The sequence below is a fragment of the Ambystoma mexicanum genome, chromosome 1p (genome assembly GCF_040938575.1).
Source record: "Ambystoma mexicanum isolate Mex_15411 chromosome 1p, UKY_AmexF1_1, whole genome shotgun sequence".
In the NCBI taxonomy this organism is placed as follows: domain Eukaryota; kingdom Metazoa; phylum Chordata; class Amphibia; order Caudata; family Ambystomatidae; genus Ambystoma; species Ambystoma mexicanum.
Window position 1 is genome coordinate 1,094,184,552 of NC_090921.1, and position 23,807 is coordinate 1,094,208,358.

A 23,807-nucleotide genomic window follows, 5' to 3' on the forward strand; every position below is an offset into this window, starting at 1 on the left:
GCCAATGCACCCGTGTCCCCATAAAAGCATGGGTTAGAATGTGCATATACCCGTCTACCTTTTATAAACGACCCCCATCAATGCAGTGGTTTTATGCCCGACATTACTCTTTGAATGCCAACCTCCATTGTTTGGTTTAGCTTAGTCAGGATTACAACTCCTTGTGAACTGCGACCGACATTCACCCTGCGAAAATGAGCCCAGCTGACCAACGTGCCAACTGACCGCCCCCAGCCTCAGCAACCAATTGTAGCCTGACATCACCTATGCAATATAATGTACCATGTGAGCCAACCAATTGAAACTTATTTTGTACCTTATGTCGTTACATCACTCATGAGGTTTTTTGGGTTCAAAATATGCTGCCTGTGTATTGTTTGGCAGTGCGCTATCGGGCAGCAGAATTGTTTGCTTGCATTATTTACTTATATAAAATGTGTTTTCCTTGCAATTACTCTCCTGGTCTCATTCCCTACTGGGGTGTGTCCTTTTATTTTGTCTATTGGGACACGTGCATGCTGAGGTAGTCTTCAACCTACAGTCATCAACGATAGAGGATGATGGATAATCTCCTTCCTTGGTTCTTGTGGTTCAATAGTAGCAACAGAAGAGATAGGCAAGGCAATGGGTTAATCAATAAGTGGGGCAATATGGGTCAGCCAAAGATGTATCAGATCAAATTGGTATCATTTGTATTGATTATATTGACTTAATTCTATTGTAAATGTTACATTTAAGATGAGAAAGGGGATACTCAGTATCTCCCCAGCACTCCACATAAGGTGGGTGGGTGCTGGTCTCACTTAATAAAATGTAAAAGGGATCTGAAGATCCTTTCTATCATTGGTAACTCTAGTTCTCACAAGGTTAGCCAGAGAAAGTTAAAAGGGGAGCCCCTAGGCAACCCAGCAACAATAGGCACTTATTGCCAAAAGGTTGTCAAAGAGGATAACTTTTAAAAGACACTATGGAGAGTCTTAAAAATGACACCCATAAAAAGAGTAAACGATTCTGTGAGTGTGGAAAAAGGTTCCCACTCACAGGGGTATTAGGAAAAATAATCCACCAGTAAAATCAAAAAGTTCTGGGGTTGACACAGGTCAGGAAGATTTATCATTACTATGAAAATCTTACCTAACAGCGACCATCACTGAACCTTGAACAATTGATTGTGCCTGCTTTTCCCGCACTGAGAAAAGCAGGCACAGTCTGCTGGAATCATGCCATTACACAGGGATCACATTACTGATTTCTGCCTACCAATATGAGGTGATCCCAAAAACTCTGGTTGGGGTTTTCAATGCATGATCCCCATGTGATGATTGTTTTTAGAATGTCACAAAAATAATGCATGGTTTCTAAAATCCTCCCCTACAGCTGGGAATTAGTCATGAATCTGCAAAAAGATCATGCTTTTGAAAATTCACAACCATGTTTCCCATGTTTTCCCACTCTCAAGACCACTTATGTTCATGCTGCTGATCCCACTGACTATCCCGATCTAAGCTTGCTATTCCAGCCATAGGCCGCACAGAGGAGCCTGCCAAACTGTGTTCAACTATTAGTCATGCCTGATTGCTTTGACCTTAAACCACTAAGGTTATATCACTGGGGAGAATGGATCAAGAAAAGAATCTAAGATTCTAGAGATAAACAGTTTGTGATCTCAACAAAAAGACAGAACCCACTTAGGCCTACCGCCCTTGGTCTTACATGCGCTACATGATTCATTACCTGAGAACTCGTTCGAATTCAACTCTGTCTCTGTGGGCCTGCATGGCTGCATAGTGTTCTCTCTGTGCCACTTGCTCCTGCCGGGCATGCTTCATAATTGCTTCAGTTTCTGCTTTCTTCAGGGCCTCCTCTTTCTCTTTCTGTCGCCAGGCTCTCTCTGCTGCTTCCTGGTTCCGTTTGGCTCTCAAAGCATCCTAGAAAGATGAAGCACGTTTATCAGACAGACTGAAGTGTGTTTGTTTAATTTGTGGGCCAATCTTCGAAATAGAGTTGTTGTATTGGTTAGAGTGTGTTTTAGGTTGCCAACTCAGCAAACTAGCGCACCATTCGTTAAGCGTCTGCTGCAGCAATCGTGATTAACTTGTAGGTCACAAATACTGGCAGGGTGTGCGACGTTCCTTATATGTCCGAGTGCTTTTGATTTGAAAACCAATTAAGCATTCATACCTGATCTGGCAGTCCGACTCAGGTGTTATCGGCCTGGGGACCGAGCGTAGCAAAGACTTTTAACAAGGGTCTCTGGGCCAATAACACCCGATCGGGCTTGCCGTAGAGGGTATGAATGCTATTAGCAGCCTGGGTTGCCAATTTGGTAACTCAGGGTTCTGACAGCATTGTATTTCATTTGAATGGATGGGACGTCTTACGGCGTCGCGTCCATTCAAACAAAATACTTTAAGAAGATGGCCGCCACTACAGCGCTGGAAGACTTGGGGCCCCTCTTCCATTTCCATGGTGGCCAGCGCTGATAACGGGTGGCGGCAGTGGCGGGTACCACCGCAGAAATCAGGTAAGTGGGAGGGCGGGGGGGAATTAAAAGAAGGGAAGGGAGTGTATAGGAAAGATGGCTTGGTGGGGGAAGCAGCCATCAGGTTGCTCAGAACACGGACTTGGATTGGTAGTTTCAGCCCAAGTTCCCAGCAACCTGATTGGTTGCGGTCCCCACACCGGGTGCTAACACTGATTATTTAAGTGCCAAGAAACAATGATTAATAAAGTTAAAGTTACTCAATGTTCTGCAATTGTGCTCCTAGACCATATCCGTTCCTTCATACGGATGCCATTCCCAGAAAGGGGATGTGCTTGGAGCATGCTGCACAGCAGCATCAATTAGGCAATAACCCTGGATGCCATTACTAGGCAGTAGTGCTCCCACACCTATGTGCAGAAGAGGAAGGCTGAAGGTGAGGGAGCCACCCATGGATGGTTTTCCGCTCATCAAGGGGCTCAGAGAGTCGGCTATACAGTAAGGTAAAGCCAGCATTCTGAGCGCAATGATATAGCATGGAAACCTCCACATGTAATTAAATCAAATCTTAACAGGGCTGGAGGGACGAGCTTTGATATATTTCAAATTGAGTCCTACTATTAAATGGTTATTATATTATTTTCTAGCCTCTGATACCTCTGAAGAGTGTCTGATGACCGAAATGAATTAAGCTTAGATAACATCTCATGAGCCTTTGTTAAATTTGAGAAAACATTTTAAGTGAAATTTTTTGTCAATTTCAGCAACTTTCTAGTTATTCAATGCTGAAATTTGCAATGGTTTGTCTTCTCTACAATGTAACTAATCTTTTCATTATACTTTAAATTTGTGAATTCAAATGATCAATCAATAACAATTTTGTTGAGTTGAGCACTGGTGGTCTCTGTTACAGTTATGTGGGCCTTGAAAGATGGATGGATAATATACACTATGCAAGAGTGTATTTCACCAATAGCTCCTCATATTACACTAACAACTTTATTTGAATGCAATGAGTCTAATATTTTAATGTTCGGTGAGCAGGCCACGCACTATTATTTGTAGACCTCCACATGTCACCTTTCAGGTTTTATTTTCAAAATGCGCACAGGGTGATTAAAATGCACCCTAAAACCTTAGTGTGAATGGATGACAAATCCTGGGTAAGACCAGACAAAGCTTATAGGTACTTTGATTGAACAATGTCTTGATCACTGCCTGCCCAAACTAATCATCAACTGTGGAACTGGAATGCAAAGAGTAGTCTCTGCAATGGTCTGACTGAAGGCCTGAATCTGCTTAATGCCTCTTAAGAATGGATTGGTTTCCAAAGATGGTCTCTGAGAATGAATATTCCATATCACATACCAGTGGTAGAGTCTGATGTGTTACAGTGGTAGAGTCTGATGTGTTATTGAGATATGTTAGAACTCTTTCAGGCCACCTTAATAATACTCATGTGTTTCTCAGAAAGGCCTAAAGATCAAAAGATCAAGTCTTTGTGTTTCAAGTTGCTAAGAGACTAAGGGGATGGATGGGGATGGATAATGAGCCCCCATTTCTGGGGTAAGTGGTCCTTGGTCAGAGGGAAGACGTGATGGGATTCTGATATCATCTGTAAAATGTCGGAAAACAATATCCTACTGGATCACTGCAGGGTTAACAGAACGAGGTGACAGCTTACACGGTTTCAAAGCTTGTGCAGCACTTTGGTCAATAGAGTAAGATGCGGAAATGCATAAAGAAACCGTCTGTCCCAACAAAGAAGAAAAGCATCTCCCATAGAGTCCATACGTAGCCGCTGCAAAGACACAAAGTGGAAACAGCACAAAGTGGAAACATTTTTGACCGAATCGAAAACAGTTCCAGCAGCGGAAATGCCCACCTTTGCAAAGACTAATGGAAAGACATTGTGAAAATTGCCCACTGCCAAACAGCTATGACCAGACGGCAGAATAAAGAGGATCCGCTACCTCCCAGCTTGTTCAGATTAAACCAGCTCTTTATATTGTCTATAAGGATCAGAATTCTGTGACCTGATATAGAATGAAGCAAATCGTTGAATGCCAAAATGATTGCCTTACGTTGCAGCACATTAATTTGCAAGTTCAATTCCTGGGGACACCAGAGGCCATAACCAGAGGTCCCCCAAGGTTTCACCCTACTCTTTGAGGGATAAGTCTGTGGATATGCTTCGTGGTGGGTCTGACACAAAGAAAGGAACATTAATCGATAGTTTCTACTCCCCCATCCACCAGTGAGGTCTTGCTTTACTAGATCTGAGACCAGTGCTTGAAAAGAGGTAGGCTAGATTTCCTGAGATCTATGATTCACAAAATACAGTTACGTTTCTCTAATATGAAGCCTGGGAAAAGGGGCCAGAAGAACAGACAAAGCCATCAGCCACAGCACCATTTTATCAATGAGCGCCTAAACATGTGTTGCCTTGCACATCTGCGAGCATACCTGCCTTGTATTCCGAATCCGTTGCCTAGGAGGGAAGACCCCGTCCAAGTTGGTGTCGCCTAGGAGTCCAATATACAGTACTCTCTGAGCATCAATCAGTTATTTCTTTTAATTCACTGAAAAGCCAAGTGGGAATATTAAATCCGCTGCCAATTTTAGGGATGAATTAACAACTTCTTGAGAAGAGGAACAAATCAACTGTTGTCCAAATAAGAGAAGATATGCAACCCTTTGCCCCTGAGCCACGCTGTAGCTGCCAGCATCACCTGGGTAAGACACCTGGAGAAAGAGGAAGGGTCAAAAGGTAGAATCCCAAGCTGGAACAACTGGTTCTGAGTGACAAATCTGAATCATTTGCGTTAACAAGGTCACATTGGAATTTGCATGTACCTCTTTTCGGAGCTTCATGGACCTAGCAGTAAGTGGTAATCCTAAACCTTTGTACTGGTAGAAAATGGTTGAATTGTGAACATTCTAAGATAGTTATGAAGACCCACACCCTCTAGGTGATCCTTTGCTGAGCTGAGAAATGGGAGTAAAGTATGTCCACTACCCAGGTGCCATGAAACTGTAGGTGTATATTGGTTTGCTTTTCAGGAGAGAAAGTGTGGTGTTGAAGAATAATTTGTTTGATTTTTGCTGCAGGCCTAGTAGGCTTCCTAGGAAATATCTCCCTTAAGTATGGAGGAAAGGAGAAATATCAACCAAAGGATATTTAATCATATTCATCAGAGTGATTGTTTGAGTGAGTTGATCGACATGGCACACACTGCAGGTAAACCCAGCATTTGGAGCTAGTGAGTCTCGGTGGGGATTTGGATCTTAGTTTGAAATAAGGAAACATTTTAGAAGTTGGTGAAAAAGAGAGTACTTATCTAGAAGATTAAGGGACAAAACATTTTCATTGAGATGGATCTTAGACCTATCCTACCTGCCGCTCTCTTTGGCAGTCCAGGCTTGAGGAACCTATAGAACTTTGAATTATGCAGTCAAGATTTTTGGTAGAAGATACTTTATGGTATCTGGTAACAGCAGAGGCTGGTATCTGGTAACGGAGGCAAGCTCTCTGAAAATGACTTTAAGGAAGCGGTATTGCATTTTAAATTGAATTCCATCAGCCACAATAAGATAGCGGGGAAAGTGGGAGAATGCCAAAACATTATCTTTAAACGGTAGAGTAGTTGATTAGCCCCATCTTTGAATGTTTCATGGCAATAACTCATATTGGCATTGTATATTAAGAGACGTATAAGGGCTCCATGAACAATGGGCAATCCATGATAAATAAAAGTGGCAGTATATTTCAAAGCTCTTGGAGGGTAAAAGAGTACCGTTTGCATTATTGATCATATAGTCATACATAGACAAAAGAGGGTCTTTTGATGGATTCACATGGTTAAGGTCAGGAAGAAGGGGTCGAGAGGTGCTGCAGGACACTATTCACTATAGGATGTTGACCCAAAGGTGGCACAGGATCTCTTCCCTCTCCGTGGCCTCTAAACGTGTAGTGTATGGTGCCCCCACAGAAGGACCCAAAAATGTATCCTTGTCCTCATGTTCACAAATGCACGTGTTGCCACACTGTGATCACTGCTCGTAAACCCTGCAACTAGGATCAGACAGGTGCGCGCCACGACGCACCCCAAATCTGGAGACACCCCTGCCAAGGCTCTGGCAGAAAACAACAAACGTTCCAGGGAGAACAGAGATTTCCTGATCATCAGCCACAACAAGAAGCTCTCCACTATGGGCAGAAAGTCAAGGAACTTTGAGGGACTGTTCACATGGATTCCCAGAATCAGCCCTGTGGACAGAGTCTGAGAGGGCATCCCATTCTGGTGAACAGGAAAGACAATAATGTCTATCCAAACCCTATCAAGGTAGTGTGACTGAGCAGTAATGCTTAGATTTAGGAGGCTGTGGGGGTGGTGAAGGGTACAGTTAAGCACACAGATTGTTAATTCAAGTTAGGCAAAACATACAGCAATACTTGGTAGGCCTTGAACACATTTGTATTAATTAAAATCACAAGTAAGTAACACTACTCAATATACATTATTACCATATGTAATGTAATGTATTTATTTATTTATTTAATGTGTTTCAGTTAAATACACTTTTCACATTTCAAAACAATCATAAAAAAAAAGAACATATACATAAACAGAGCTTGTAAAGCATAAAAGACAAGAGGCAATTTAAAAGGACTTTCTCAAAAGGTTTTACCTTTGCATAACATTATTAAAATTATTTGTCTTAAAACCCTTATTTGACATGCGTCATTAATCATTTTAAGAAGTCCAGTAATAGATCTAGATAACGTAACATCCAATCCCTATTCACTTGGGAATTTGCGGGTTACCTCTTACCAGACTCTATATAATGCCAGATGTAAAAAAGTAGAAGTGGTATTTAGACAGCGTATCCAAAAGTGCTTTAATGGTGTCCAACTCAAACACCTTTTCACCCAAACAGCGAATATAAGTAGGACCTATATCTGAACATTCTGTTAAGACATGCTTAGCTGACTCCATTTTCAATGGATTCAGACAAATGAGGCAAAATCTTTCTGTGACAGGTAACTTCATAGCAGGGCCTAAATTAGTCGATACTGGAAGGCGATTCAAAGGTAGGACCAGAATAAACCGTCGCAAATTCTTAGATGGACACAACGAAAGGTAGGCTTGAGGCTTTTTATACTTATATCTCATTGTTGATAGAAAACCATATGATTTAAGAGTGGAGAGGTGTATGAAATTGTGTTCCAAATCGCATAGTTCTAGCCTTTTTTATAAAATACTTTTTCATTATATAATAATTCTCACCCCAATCAAGTTGCCAGCCAATGTTTCTGAATAGACATTTAATTTCCTCCACATAAGCCACCCTTCCTCTTGAGTCCATCTCTTTCCCGATGGTATATAACAACTGCCCTTGAGGAGAGGTCTTTGTTCAATATACAATGGAGCATGTCTTTACATGACTAGTGTTCGCAACGATATGAGACCAAGTTCTAAACTAATGATCTCAATCGGTACACAAGTATGTAGGCCTAACAGTTTCCTCAAAAAACAGCCCTCGATTTTCTGGAGCCACTTTCCAAGCCATACAATATCGCCAGTATGAGGCATTGACAATACAGCATCCTTGCACCCACCATAGTGAAACCACCTGTGCGGATAGCATAGTGTGATATCAAAGCAATTAGCTGGTTTGCTTTTCTCTAACGTTCTCTTGTACTTTACTTTACTTTACTTTACTTTATTAATTTATATTGTGCAGTCATGGACCCGCAGGCTTGAGGGCGCAACAGCAAGAAAGACCAACAATGAATCAGGATCCTAAAGACCATAAAACTAAGTAGGGATCAGATCCAGAAATTAAATAAATAAAAGAGTTTAAAGTTTCTTTTTAAAAATGTCAGTGGACCTTATGCTCCTGAGTTCAAGGGGCAGGCAATTCCATGCTCTAGGGGCTTCCTCCTGGAATGCACCCTTTGTAGCTTTAATAGACCTACATCTAGGGATCAGTAACTGGTCTGTATTGCTGGATCTCAGAGTTCTTTTAAAAATGTTTTCCTTGAGTAGAACTTGACAATAAGCAGGCATCTGACCCTGTCGACATTTCTGTACCATTACCAGTAGGCCAACCAGCAACCTCGACTCCACTGGGAGCCAGTGCAGGCCACATCTGGCCTCAGAGACATGGTCTCTCCGAGAAATTCCTAACACCACACGCACTGCACTGTGCTGTAATACCTGCAGTCCGCTAATCTCCGCTTTGTTGATGCCATACAGTAAACTACTGTAATAATCTATTTTGGCACCCACAATGGCCCTTGCGATGGTCTCAGCATTACCCTGAGAGATAAACGGACGGAGATGGGCCAGAAGCTTAATATAATAAGCCGATGAAGACACCAGGCTACCCAAATGAGCCTTCATATTTAGATATTGGTCAAAGTCTTGACCTTCTTACGGCCCATTATTCTTGTATCCTGAATTAAAAAACTCTCATGCTATGGACCCAATTTCCTAAGCATGCTAGGAGTGCCCACAACCAGTAGCTCAGTCTTCTCTCAGTTCAGCGCAAGAGCATTTTGCACCATTCAGCCCTCAATAATGGAGTATATTTTATTCAACTGCACTTCATCAACATCATGTATGCCAGCGATTGGAATGATACACTGTGCATCATCCGCATAATTTGTAAATGTTATCCCACTTTGCTCTAAGAGTGCAAAGGAGGGCACCGTAAGATATAAACCAGGACTGTCCTTGGTACATGCTCTCTATCATCATATCCATCAGGCGCAGGTTATCAACTGTAGAACACCCCAGTCTGAATCCCGTTTGGAATATATCAAGGAGACGCTACCTAATCTTGGATCCATGTAGTATAAAGGACGCAAATATCTTCCTGGCAGTGTTTAGCATAGAAAATAACCTATAATTCCTCGAATTTAAGGGATCTCTTTTCTCATATAGATTGATTAATATAGCCGATTGTTATGACTGGGGTATCAGTCCACTTTTTAACACTTTATCAAACAAGATACTTAGGATGGATGCCCATATTTCCAGCTCTTGTTTTAATATGATGTTAGCCAATCCGTTAGGACCTGGAGGTTGGGCAATGCCAACTGTGCTCCATTCTTAGTGTTTCCAACAGGTCTTGGAATCTCCGGGTCCTCCTTGTCCACATCAAGGTCTATGCGACATCCCTTAAGGTGGGTACAGTAGGTGCGTACCATTAGTGCCGTGGCAGCATTTCTGCAGTGGACCAGTGATACGTTAGGGTTGTTTCATTCTAAGGGTTCCACAAACTCAAAATCATCTGTATTCAAAATCCTCAATTGTGGGATTTGATTTAAGAGTTCAGAAAAGCAGAACGACTAATCCACTTGTTTCTTTGTTTCTGATACAAATGCTCTATATTGAAGACTTTGGAATTCATTTCCATTTGATCTTTACCCCTCTGAGGAGGTTCCACCGTGTGAATGTTTATAGGTTTGTAAGCGCTTGGTCTACTACTTTCCGGTGTGGAAGTTAAGTTCACTTTATTCACCTGGTGAGATCCGGCTTGGGATTGTCCTGTGATAGCACCTCTACCTCACTCATTAGTCCGATATTCAAATCAGATCTCTCTTCCTTAATAAGCTAACTCATCATTGTTCCTGCTTGTTTAGATAAGCGCTTTCTAGCATGGACTGCTTTCTTCCTGGCTCGCTTTGACTGCTTCATTTTCCCAATAGTGCTTTGAGGTTCGCCGAGTTATGTTGTTCTTGCAGTGGCCCATGTAAGCGTGCAGCCTCTCTCCTCTCCCTTCTTTAACAGAATATTTCAGTTGGCTGTAATGTAATAACCTGTTCATTTTGCTCAACAATGACTTCCCTATTTTATCATCAGATCTCCGGAGCTGTCTCATATTATCATTATTCCACGCCATACTATCCAGGGCGCCACCTCGAGTCACATTCCCATCAGGTGGCTTCACTGTATCATCCTCCGTCCGTACGGTGCAACCAGGTGAACTCAGGGTGTCATGTAGTTTTACCACATAGTTTAAGCAGTATTTTCATGGTGAACTGAATTGTCATCATGAATCAGTGTAATTCTTTGTTTATGTCTGTATTTCCATTAACATCTCCTGAGGATTGTACAGATTCTGAGTGTATGAGCAAATTCGGTGAAGCTGACAGACAGAAATCCTCATTAGGAATCAAACCCACGCCTTTGTGGTGCCACAAGAAGAAGACAGTGCTTGCCCAGTAATAACGATCACCTCCTCACCACCCTTTGCAATATTTTGCTGTAACAAGTAGCCGAGCTCTAGTAAGGAGTTATTGTCAACAGCCGCCATTGCTGATGACTAGTCGTGGTTGGCACCGTCTGTGTTAGACTCCATGTCATTACTCCCTACCACACAGTTGCCTAGTACCTGGGGTTTGCTGGTGTCCAGGCTAACAACCACCGCACAGAGCACCAAAATAAGTCTTTCCCTGCAGCGTGACAGCATTCAACTGTGCACTCCACACATTCCATTACATTTAATGTATTGGAATGCCCTTGCTAAAGAGCGCCAGCACTCTAATTCCCACACAGTTAGATAGAAGACTGTAATATAGTAAAGCAAGTGAAGAAAAATAATGGTAAGTAATAAAACAGTTAGAGCACATGTACGTAATTCAAAGGGAGAAAAATAATAAACAGTCTTATAAGAATAAGACCCTATACTTAAAAAGCAATTTCCATGCTAAAGGAGATGGGGCCAAGTACCCTATAAATCATAAATTCAAACTTAACCCTTTGCAAGGAGGCAGGAGTCTTTAAAGGGGGCTGGAAAAGTGTTGGCAAAGTCACCATGCAAGTGTAACCATCTCAGGTAGAGAACAACAAAGCAAGCTAAGTTGTTAGGAGGTCCTCTACCAATCCCAACACCTACCGTAAATCCCAGGGGGGATCCATGGCCAGAATGCCAACAATCTCGACCAGGCATGTGAGAGGTAGAGTTAGGGCATTGTACCTGTTAAAACCTATGGAGGTAAGGGGGTAGAAACAGCCATGTTAACCCCCCCCCGTACTTTGATTCTGTCAGGAAACACTGCCGTAGCTCCTAAATTCTCTGGGTCCACGTACTTTTTGTTTAGGTTCCATCGGGTGGTGATGGGGGGGAAAAGGACCAGGATTGCTGGTGCAGGTGCCACTTTTGGCTTCAGGTTGTAGGTCCAGCTAGTCAGCGGTTCCATGTTCTGGTGAGACAGTTCCTGGTACTGCACACCTGAACGACCCTGGCACGATGAAGAAAGGACCATCATGTGCTGGTGACCTTGGAGGACCCTAGGACATGATGCAGGTGGGAGACAGCGATGACCACAATGATCAAACGACGGCAGGTGATCCTAATGGCTGAGACAAAGAAGCTGGAGCTGCAAGTCCCCTCTTCATGCTGGAGAGCTGCATCCACAGGGGAAGGCCTCTTCTTTCACTAGTTGAGGATCTAAGGAGTCCCAACTCTGAACTCCGTACAGCGACTGATGCAGCAAGGTAGCCCATGTGGGAGCTGGTCAGTCCACACGGTGGTCCCAGGACACAGCCACATGCCTCCAAGGGCACGAGTCTTGAGTAGGGTTTGAGACCAAGGATTCAGCATTAAAGGGTAATGCTGGTTGGCTGTTACCACGATCCAAGGAGGCGTGGATCACACCATTGCTAAAGACGGAAAACCTTGATCCCTTGATTCCTGAAAATTACTGCCCCTTAACAAATGTGCCTTTTATACAAAAAAGTCTTGACAAGATAGCATGCTCGCAGTTTCAAGCTTTTGTTGAGACGAACAACATATTGGCAAAAGAGCAATCTGGGTTTCAAGTCAACCACAGGACTGAAACAGCCCTGCTAGATTTAAAAACAGATCTTACAGAGATTATTGAGGAGGCAATCTCTGCCCTGTTCCTCCTCAGCGTTTGACTTGGTCGATCATGACCTACTTGCAGACAGACTAATAAATATAGGGAGATGCTCCCCTGCGGCAGTAGCCTGGCTAAAATCTTTTTTTGGGCCCTATAATGGCATGTGTAGCCAACGGAACATCACATTCACATAAATTATCTGTGACTTGTGGTGTCCCCGAGGGTTCATGTCTGTCCCCCCTGCAATTTAATATATACATTAAATGCCTTTGGACCTCCTCCAATCCCTTGGTGTGAAGTTTGCCAACTACGCTGATGATACCCAGATAGTTTTCAAACTATTTGGGATCTATGAGGAGGATTTGGCCAGTATTGATAAATGGATGGCCCTAAATTATTTGGCGCTCAATGATGAAAAGACAGAGCTGCTTATTGTTAGTACCCCACACAGATTGAAAAATATGGATGCACGATATAAGGCTTTTGTATCAATGGAAACTCTATACCAGTGTCTGAATCAGTAAAAACGTTGGGAGTGTACTTTGACTCCCACCTCTCCTTTCAAAAACATGTATTGTATCTCAAATCGTCATTTTCATACTTTATACACCTATTTTGGCAAATTCGTCCTTATTTATCAGAATCAAACAGAGCCTTGATTGCGACGTCTATCTTCAACACAAAGTTAGACTATTGTAAAAGCCTTCTCCTATGAACATCTAAAGGCAACATTAGGAGACTTCAAGTATTACAGAACGGCGCAGTTAGAGCCGTCTGCGGTCTCTGACACCAAACTCATATCTCTGAATATTGATCTGAATATTGAAAGAAGCTACACTGGCTTTCCATCGAGTAATATATCAACTTCAAAGGCTCAGTCTTGGTATTCAAATGCCTTACAGGTGAAGCGCCAGATTACTTTTCATCAAGAATTTAAAAAGCTACGTCACACCGGACCCCGGCTCAAATGACCAGATGCTGCTGATCCAACCACGCATTACTTTGAAAAAGCTTGGCGAGGCAAGCTTTAATGCATGGGCTCCATCCATTTGGAACGCACTTCCTTTAAACATAAAGGAATGCTCCACCACTCAGCAGTTCAGAAAATGTCAAAACACTTTTTTTTTTATGTGTAAGTGAACCATTAACTCAATCAAACAGCATCCTGGAATGACAATCACATCCAGTTCCATAGTTGCGCCTGCAACGTTTCCCTGTTTTTTGTTTGTTCCTGTAATGAGAGCGCCCGGAGACCTCTGGGTTAATGTGCGCTATATAAGAACTTTTTTAGTTAGTTAGTATGGGAATTTACTCCGTCAAAATCAGTATTGCTCTAAATGTACCAGGGATGAATCAATGTCCACAGTGTTCTAGCTATTTAAGTCACCTGAGCGTGTAGGAAGTGTCTGTGTGCCGTCCCCAATGGGTATTATCTAATTTAGAGAAACTAAGAGTGTGTTTTGAAGTGTACTATAATTGTTACCTATCTTGCTCCCATCTGAAGAAGGCTTATATAACTGACTTAAATAAATTAATAATTGTTTAGTCAAGAAACCTTGAGTGTAAGTGTTTATTTGAATAACTGTCACTGTGAAACTCTGTGTTACAACCCTACTGCGCACATTTAACCCTCTTGAGATAAGCCTTGCTGCTCAGCCACACTACCAACTTGTGTAGTACAGACTTATACCAAAGGTTGGGTTCCTATTGTCAGGTGGTCAAGGTTGCTGTAGTCTTCCAAAGGATACTGCACACAATCTTGCTTAACAGCCGGTATTCTGGGGGTAATTCCGCCAGGATACCGGCAAATGGTAACACCGTTTCCAGCACTCGGTCCAGGGGTATTACCGCCGGATCACGAGTTCCGGGTTGACGGAGTAAATTCCCAATGGGGTCCAATAGGACCCCATTGGGAATTTACCAGTATTACCGGCACCCTTAGTACAGGTGCCAATAATACTGTCTATTTTTTGCATGTAGGGTGGCGGAATTACCTCCAGCTCTTAGCTGGAGCTAATTCTCCCCACCCCACCGGCAAACGTGTACTTGTCTGGTACGGAAAAGTGCTGTTATAAGGTAATACCGGCACTTTAATTCGGCGCTGGCCAAGTTGTAATGAGGCCCAGTTGGGCTCATTATAAGTTCCCCGGTATCCCACCGGCAATGACGGCAGGATACCGGGAAACTAAAGTACCATTTTCACCACCTGATATCCCGGTGTTACCAGGATATTATGGGCAGCAAAGATGCTGGTCTTCCCATTTCCCATGGAGTCCTATAGGACTCCATGGGATGGGGATGCTGCAATCACAGGCACCGGTAATATCTGTGCCTGTGATTGCGGCAATTGTCTGCCAGTAGGGGCCTGAACTACTGGCAGATCAGACCTGCCGGTAGGTCAGAACCCTTACCAGCAGACTTGGAGTTTGCCGGTCCAGAAAGGTACCTATACACGTTTTTACCGCCACCTTATTTCCGGACTGGCAAACACCTAATGAGCCTGATTGTCTCCACCCTGGGACCATTTATTGCCATGCTGCTGCCTTCTTTTGTTCACCCTGCTGCTAGCAGAAATTGTCTCAGGTTCCCTCTTCTCCCTAAAGCCTCCCTCACCAAATCTTTAACTCTTGGCTTCACGGTAGAGATCCTGGAAGGAACCTTTGTTTCTTTCCTGGGTTAGTCGGGCCTTTGTTGGTCCAGGGTTCAGGACCTAGAGAATCAAATCCTGCAAACCACGCCTGTAGGAAAGCTCCATCTACTCACTAGATTGTTTTTTGCTGCTGGAGCAGTTTACGTCAAAACTACCAACGTGAGTGCCTACGTAGGGCGGGGGATTTTTCGAGATACTCACCCCCAGGATCCTCTAGGGGTCAATGGAGCCCTGGAACAAGGTTGGCATGTTTGGTAATTACCCATTTTTATTTTTAAAGTCTTCATAAGCATTTCTTCCATAGGACTGTAAGTGTAACATTGTGACTGTTTCTAGTGACTCTGTGACCATTTTAGCCTTGAAATGTATGAATCAGGTAACTGTTGTTAAATTGTTTTGCCAACTCTTGCAAGGCTCTGGGGCCGTTAATAAGGCAGCCACACAAAGTTTGGCGGTCCTGCGATGCGGGCGCAAGGCTGCACTCTGCTCTCAAATTGGCAGATGCCTCAGGGAAGCAACCCTGGATGGCGGTGGTGTGCAGGGTAACCCTGTACATTGAAGCAGTCTCTCCCCAGTGGCGGCTGACAACTAGCGGAGGAGGGCTAGGGAAAGAGATGAGGAGAGGAAAACAACTCTGTGCCGAGAGAGAGCAGAGGCATCAGAAGGAGCCAGCGCCTACAGCTGGACGGATCCCTGCTGGCCGCGGGTTCTCCTCTGCATCAGTGCCGCACATGAGGGGTGACTGAGGTGTAGCCGATGAAGGTCAGCCAAGTACCGGCGCTCATGCAGCATAAGGCAGAAGAGGGGGAGCTGACACCCCTGCCTCCAGGCAATGGTCAGCAGTTGTGGAGGGGGAATCCTAATGGCATTGGAGGAGGACTGAAGCAGACTTCCTATAAGACGGAAAGTAGGCCCGGAACATCAAGGGAGATCTAAAAGAACAGTGGAGAGGCTAGTAGAGACGATACCCTTGTGCCGGTGAGCAGGAAGGTGTGGCCCCAGGGTAGAATCACCTGATGGCAGTAAGAGGCCAAGGAGGCAGAATAAGTGGGTGGGGAGACGCTCTCAACCACCTCTTCCGCTCTACGAAAGGAACATTGCACAGAGGGCCACACCAACGTGACCTGGTCTAGATGTGACTGGTGAGGTGGCTGACGCCGGAGGGATGCCACATGCCAGGGAGCCTGCTCAAGACCAGTAAGGGGAATACGCCATGCCCAAGCCCACCCGTAAAAGAGACACGAACATCCAAGCATACCTAGCACCCGCCAATTAACCGCCCACAATGTCCAACGCCCAGAGCGAAACAGCACCAACAGGGGATCAGTCTACGACTGAGAAGAATTTACTTACCCGAGACATTCTAGTGCACTCCCTAGAGACAAGACATAAGAGACTCTTTCCGCTCAGGGTTGTTGATGCTGCGCAAATAAATGTTGGTGGCAATTGGGAAAAACTGGAAAGCGATCACAGATTTGGGTGATCGGTTGGACCATAGCGAAAGAAACACGTCTTTGCCTTGGAATAGGAGATGAGAGCGGTACACGAAAATATGGCCACACTCAGCAAGGCCAACAAATACCTCAGGACTCAGTGCGACGATCTGGAGAATAGGACGCAAAGAGGCAACCTCTGTAAAAAATGTTTACGAGATGGAGCGGAAGGGAACAACATGGGGGAATCTATCCAGCAGCTTCTCTTACAGCTGATGGCAAACTGCCCCCAAACCACGATTAAAATTGACAGGGCACACAGAGTAGGACCTATGAGTGGCAACACTCGCCCCCACCCCTCCAGAGACATTGAGAGGAAATTTCATAACTACAAAATGAAAGATGGTTCTGGGGGAAGCGAGAAAGACTAACTGTATTGCGTTACGTGACTCAACTGTACAAATCTTTCAGGATGTCTCACAATCTATGCTCATAAAGAGGAGACTGATGAAACCCGTCACGGAGGAGCTGTGACGATGGGAAGTTATATACAAATGGACAGATCCCTTTCGACTCCAGTTTAAACTCAATGACGAACTCCACACGCTTTTCACGATGGGGGCCGGGACCAAATTATTGAACATCCCGATTCCCATGGTGGACGCAGCCCAGGTTGCCCCGAATAAGGAGGGAGAGCCAAGCCAGGGGTCCTGGCAGACAATCCATCTGGCAAGAACATCATAGGAAAAGAAAACAGTCTTTGGCTGATTCCGGCGCTGCTCCGTGTTAGGCAATTTTGTATAGAGATAAGAAGCAGCAAATTAAAGTTCTAATACCCTCAGACTGTAGAGGGACATACTTGAAATAGAGAAAACAAAACTAGACTTTAATGTAACTCGCGCTTCCCCAATAAGTATCAAAAACAACTAATTATTGTAAAATAAATAAAGAATTTGCTTCAAAAGGATTTAGTGTGATTTTTCTTAGCCTCAATTTAATCCAATTGTTTGCAGCATTTCCTTCATTGAATTAAGAATCATTAAATTATTTGCATTTCATTTTCATATATGAATGAACTTGGACCAGTGTTTGTTTCATTGAATTAAAAGTCATTCAACTAGTTGCATTTCGTTTTCATTGTGAAATAACCTTCAATTGATTAGTTATAGTTCATTTTGTCCAGCCTAATCCCATTATGAATGAACTTTAATTGATTGGTTGCGGTTCATTTTGTCCAGCCTAATCCCGACACGTGTTTCTCCGCCTTAAATGCGGTGGTTCCTCAGGGGTATATTGGCTAGGTTAGTTCCAAACAAAAACAGATCTTTCACTTGTTTAAATACATGTGTCAAACATAGGTAACCTATTGGAAAAAGGAAAAGAAAAACAATGTTTGCTTGCGAAAATACATGAGGATAACATTGGCAGGTTTGGGTCGTATAATGACAGTACTTAAACTCAGTGACTTACATGGTTTGACATGCGTGGAGTATGCGGAAAGGTGTTTCAAAGACTGAATTAAAGCGATATGTCTTCTGAATTGAGTAATGGTGGCTCTGAAAAAAAGGGAGAGATAACAGTGTGTATGCGTCCCGTTAGATTGTGTATACAGATGGACTAAAAACTTGACCAGAGCAGATCTTGGTCTAAACAAACGCTAGCGGCACATTTTGTGGGCGAATGTGGAAAAATATACCTCTGTTTGGATGAAATGTGCTTCTTTCCATGTGTTCGTCCGAGTGGTGCGATTGCCGATACCGTTGTGGATGATGCACTGTAAACAGTTGTCCTACGGCCGGATGTAGAGTAAAGTTGTGCGTGACATATGTGACATGTGATTACTTTGCGAGGTGTTGTGTGAGTGACACCATGTTTAAGTGAGAAAATTGAATGACCATCTCCAATGTAAGGAGGAGTATGCGGACGGTTTTTGTGAGTGCGATATCAGCGAAAAATGTGAAAAGTCTTAAGTTGCAGTTACGCTAATCTAAAAAAGAAAAATTAATGGTGGTGTACTTGGTTCACCTGTTGGACCCTATGCCCATCATTGAAATCCTAGTGTAAACAACATATGTTTGTTTGTGGGCCAAGATAGAGATTGAGAGGCCAGGTAAATGATAATCGTGTCAAACGGAGGCAGACTTACAGAGTGGCAAGATGCCATCATATAACGATTCTAAAGCTAGTTACAATGTGTTACTGTTGTGTAGACATTAACATGCTAAAGATTTGTTTGTATTATTAATACAAACCGCCAGAAAATGTAAAAAATGTAAAACAATGTGTGTGAAAACAAAAAAGAGGGTATTAAAGAAATGTTGTATAGAAACATTCAGAACAATTGAGCAATTTGTATATCTACGACATGATTCGATTTCACTTGATAAATTTATAATGGTGTGAACATTGTAGAATGCAGCAAACATTCAATAACTCAAAGAAAATGGTGTAGCTCCTGATCAACATTTAAACCAGTGTGGATTGTGTCCATGGACCAAATCCAGAAAGCTTCTCTTTTGCGTAGTAGTCTTTCCAAATTGCCCCCTCTTTTTGGTGGGGAAAGTTTCTCAATTCCATAGCATTTGATTTTGGATAAATCTGAGTCCGAGTGGTGTCCTTGGAAATGAAAGGCTAGAGGGGATTTCATATCCTTATTTTTAATTGCTCTCAGATGTTCTCCTATCCTGGTTTTTAGTTTTCTTATTGTGCTTCCAATTTATGTTTTATTGCACGCACAAGTAATGGCATATATAACATATTGACTGTTGCAGTTGATGTGTTCTTTAATATCCATCTTTTTACCGTTTGGTTGCAAGAAATCTTTTTTCACGTTATGCATGTATTGACAAATCTGGCAGTTGTTGCACTTGAAATTCCCTTGAATTGGCAGTGTAAGCCAGGATCTTGTGCTTGCGGACTGGTTTTGTTTAAATTTTTCATATTTTTGATTATCAAAATAGGATGTACTTAGCATTCTTTTCGAATTCATACAGTTCCGAAAAGCCATGTTATGTTTGTTGTCCAAAAAAGTGATTAACTCTGGATTTGTTGACAGAATATTCCAATTTTTACACAGAATTGTTTTGAGAACATGGTTGTTTGCACTGAAAGTTGTGATGAACCTAATTTTTTCCGGTTTCAAAATTTTTGCAGGCTTATCTTCTAGTAGGTCAGGTCTAGATTTCTCCGAAGTTTTTTGCATCATCTGCTTGAGTTGTCTTGGGCTGTATCCACGATTTTTGAATTTTCTGATCGTTAATTCTTGATGTTTTCTAAATTCTGTTTCTGTTGTACAATTCCTTTTGATTCGAAGGAGTTTGCCAAATGGGATATTCTGGATTATATGTTAAGGATGGTTGCTGGTGGCGTGTAGAATACTGTTAACTGCGGTTACAATTGGATTAAATTGGGGCTAAGAAAAATCACACTAAATCCTTTTGAAGCAAATTATTTATTTTACAATAATTAGTTGTTTTTGATACCATCTGGCAAGAAGCAGAACAACTGTTGAAGACGGGGCCAGGGGGAGACATGCAACGTCCCAGACCTAATTAATGATGTAAGTGGCCAGAGTGGGGAAAAAAATATGTTGGTTCATGGGCCAATGTAGCTCTCGTTTGATATGTCAGGGATGTACATGTTGGTTTGCTATTGTTAAAACACATTTCTAAGTGGGTAAGGGCCAGAGGGAAGGGGCAGGGAATATCTCCCGAAGAAAGGTATTATGCCGATTGGAGGACCGACAGGGGATAACACAGGAGCCACACAGGGGTTATTTGTTAAAAGAGTAGGGCAAGCAGAAAGGAAGTGTCATATTAGGCAACTAATATTTGCATAAAGCAGGCAATTCACGCTTTTAGATGCATATACCCTCATCTGTTTTACTCTTCAGCGCCTAGCAAGAGAGCAGAGGTGGCAATTCTCATTCATAAAGATATAGCCTTCACACATATCCCAAAGAGGAAGGACTCAGAGGGACGATACGTACATAAATCACAGGGGATATGCAGAGGAAAAGGCTCACACTAGTCTTGTCCTACTAACCAAACACAGGACACGAAACAGTTATGTTACATATGCTAGATACCCCTGAGATCGATCAGGGGGGGACTTGTTCATCTTAGAGGACATGAACTTGGTGATGGACGGGGAGAGTGATTGATCAGCTCAAACCACCTACTCGCTAACTGGATCAGTGTCACATACATTAAAAAGTCAACTGACAGACCTTAACATTCTAGATGTCTGGCATACCGTTCACCCAGCTGACAAAGAATACACCTACATATCACAGGTGCAGTAGTCTGTCTCGCAGATCAACTATGTGTTTGCACCTACGGGGACGATGACACAAGTAGTACTAGTGGGCATAGAGCCAATAACCCTGACTGATCATGGTATGTTTGTAGTGAAGGTTAGGGATTGGTCATGGCATCACAGGCTGTGTCAATGGCGCCTACCCTGGGGCCCTATTTCCTTAGCAGACCTCAAAAGGACAATCCGAGATTACCTGAATGAGAACCGCCTGGAAGATACTGCAGTAGGTACCCACTGGGACGCCTTGAAAGCGGTGGGCACGGGCAGCATCGTTGCCAATGTAGCCACCGTGAAACGCATTTGGGGTCAGCTCAAAACGCAGATGTTAGGTGAGGTAAAAGAAGATGAGAAGGCTTACAACGCAACGCCCTCTAAATACCAGTACGGACAGCTCAACATGGGCAAAAATCAGCTGAGGCTTTTAAGAACCCAAAAGACCAGAATGTACTCTACTGAGAATGCAGTGCATCTATTATGAACAAGGCAATATCCCGAGTGAGCTTTTAGCAAACTTACTGAGTCAACTAACAAGTTGGTCGTTTATAAACACCAATATAAATGAAAAGGGAAGGGAGTGGGGCGAAGAGCGCAGGAAAAGGGAGTTATTCCAATAATTTCATTTAAAAAACTGTACACTTCAGAAAATCCCAATCGAGACGACCAAATGGCCTACTTAGACACAATAGATCTGAAAAAGCCGACCCTGCGTAATAGGGAAGATTTAGACTCTGTGATACTAACGGGCTTTCGGCAGCTTCCCGAATAAATAAATAAATAAATAAAATAAATAAATAGAAGCACAAGAAGTAATTCCAGCTATAAAGTCGCTGAAGCCGAATAAATCCCCAGGACTGGATAGAATGACAGCTGCCTTTTATAAGGCATGGGCCAGATAATAGCAACACAGAGAATCAATGTCTTAAATGCTTCCCAACGGTTCATAGACATAATTTCGAATAGAAAATATTCGAAAGTCAAAAAGTCGAAAAAGAAACGTCGAAAAAAAAAATGTCGAATTTTTTTTTAATGATGTTTTTTTTTCGAAATGGGGGGGTTCCCCCCCCAACCCCCCTTTTTTTTATTTTTACCTATTTTTTCACAGAAACTAGAGCCAAAAAAAAAATATCGAAAAAAAAAACAATTCGACATTTTTTTTGTTTGACATTTTTGATTCGACTTTTTTTACTTTCGAAATTATGTTTTCGAAATTATGACTGGACACCCTTCCCAACTACAAGGCTTTGTGGAATATAAAAATGTATTCAGAGCCCGCTAGTCCAGTTTCCAACCCTCACATAGCGCCGGAACAGCTCTTTTAGATGTCAGAGAAGGCCTACTCTGGAATTTTCCTACTTTTCCCTACTTTCTTACTAATTATGTTGGATCTAATCATGGGCTTTGGACTTTCCTCTGTGGCTAGATTGTCTTACTCATCGATCATCTGTTTTGCTTAACGTTGCATGATGTGTCCACTGATTTTGTCAACATTAGATATGGTGTACCCCAGGTATCTCCCCTTCCTCCTCTACTTTTTAATATTTACGTCCAGCCATTTCATGAACTTCTTGTTAGTATGGATGCCGATTTCCCTTGCTATGCTGATGACACCAAACTGTTTGTAAAGCTTACTGATAATGCCCTAGCTGATAACAAGCTTTTAGATATTCTGGTCCAGGTACAGACCTGTCGGTAGATCACAGCCCCTACCGGCAGACTTGTAATGATCGTATGTCTCCCTTAGTAGATTTCTTGTATTTTTAAAGCTGCACACAGCACCTTAAATTGAAGTGTGATTAGGATACTTTGTATTATTATAATGTTTTCTTTTGTAACTTTATGGTTACAATTACAATGTGTCGATGATGGGCTGGTGGCAGCAGATATTTTTCTACCATGATTTTGACTTTTTACTCAAGCACATTTGAAATATTCTAAAATGGCAGTGCCACAAGATTTTCGTCTGTCCTTTGGCCATTTTGAACGTTGCCCTTCGTCCTGCCCGTTCGGGTCTGGAAATGGCATATATAGAAAACCCTTTCCTGGGCAAAGCTACTGCTTTCCCTGACAAAATGGCGGTCTATGTGTGTGGCTGGTTGTGGGGGCTGGGTGTGTCTAAGTCCTCCCAAGACCAAACAGGAATTGCCTATTTCTTTGTCTGCCTTTTGCTGCAGATGCCCTAGGAAGACACCCTGATATTTAATAGTTAGGAATGGAAAGGAAGGGGCTAGGCAGACAAAGTGACCCAAGAGGAGCATCGAAACATTAGCAGTGATTGGCTGATCAGCGATACAGAAGTCACGTGACCTGGATCCACTTGCACAAGCTGACCAAATGCACACAACAAAGAGTCTGTGAGGTGTTAAGACGGATTTCTGAACTCTGTCCTGGTGGCGCAGAAGTTCAGAAGGCCAACCTAATTACTTGGAACAGGGTAACCTCTGGACGAGCCAGACCAATCAAGGTAGCGATCGCGGCGGTCAAGACTAGGTCTCAAGAGGGGTGAGGGTGACTGAAAGCCCGCAATGAGCACACAAAGCAAGATCACTTACAAACTACTCCAAACAGTTGTTATATTAAAAATATATACACATTTATTTCAAGGCCTTTAAAACAATGACTGTAGCGAGAAAATCACAATATAACGATAGTAAACCAACACATACCATATCAACACAATATATATACAAATACGACAGTCTCAAGCGTTATATGCACGAAATGGGTAGTCCACCTAAAAGGGAAGGAAGACAGGCAGTGCGAAATAATGCTTAGACCCAGTTCGCCTTCAGAGGCACCTAACTAGATGGAAGTCCGAGCCCTGCGAAGAGTGGAGCCTTGTGCTCAAAAGTACCTGCACGCGCTGGTGCCAACAGGCAAAAGGAGAAGCTCTTCGAGGGAAATCAGGCAGTTCAGTTTAGTGCACAAAAGAAGAAGAACAAGTTCCGCGACTCAAGCGCAGCCTCCACAGTGGGCAGAAGCAGAGCGCGAGTACGAAAAAGGGTGCTGTTGTACACAGCGGGGAAAAGCAATGGGCTCCTGCAGGAGGGC

The 23,807-nt window shown here is 42.9% G+C and overlaps 1 protein-coding gene across 1 annotated transcript in view; it reads right to left on the reverse strand.

Annotated features, from left to right (window-relative positions):
- Positions 1-23,807, reverse strand: part of CFAP45 (cilia and flagella associated protein 45) — a 368,333-nt gene that overhangs the window by 59,858 nt on the left and 284,668 nt on the right. The window contains exon 10 of the mRNA XM_069604692.1: positions 1,735-1,928. Coding sequence (XP_069460793.1) covers positions 1,735-1,928 — 194 coding nt within the window. The remainder of the gene's footprint in view (positions 1-1,734; positions 1,929-23,807) is intronic.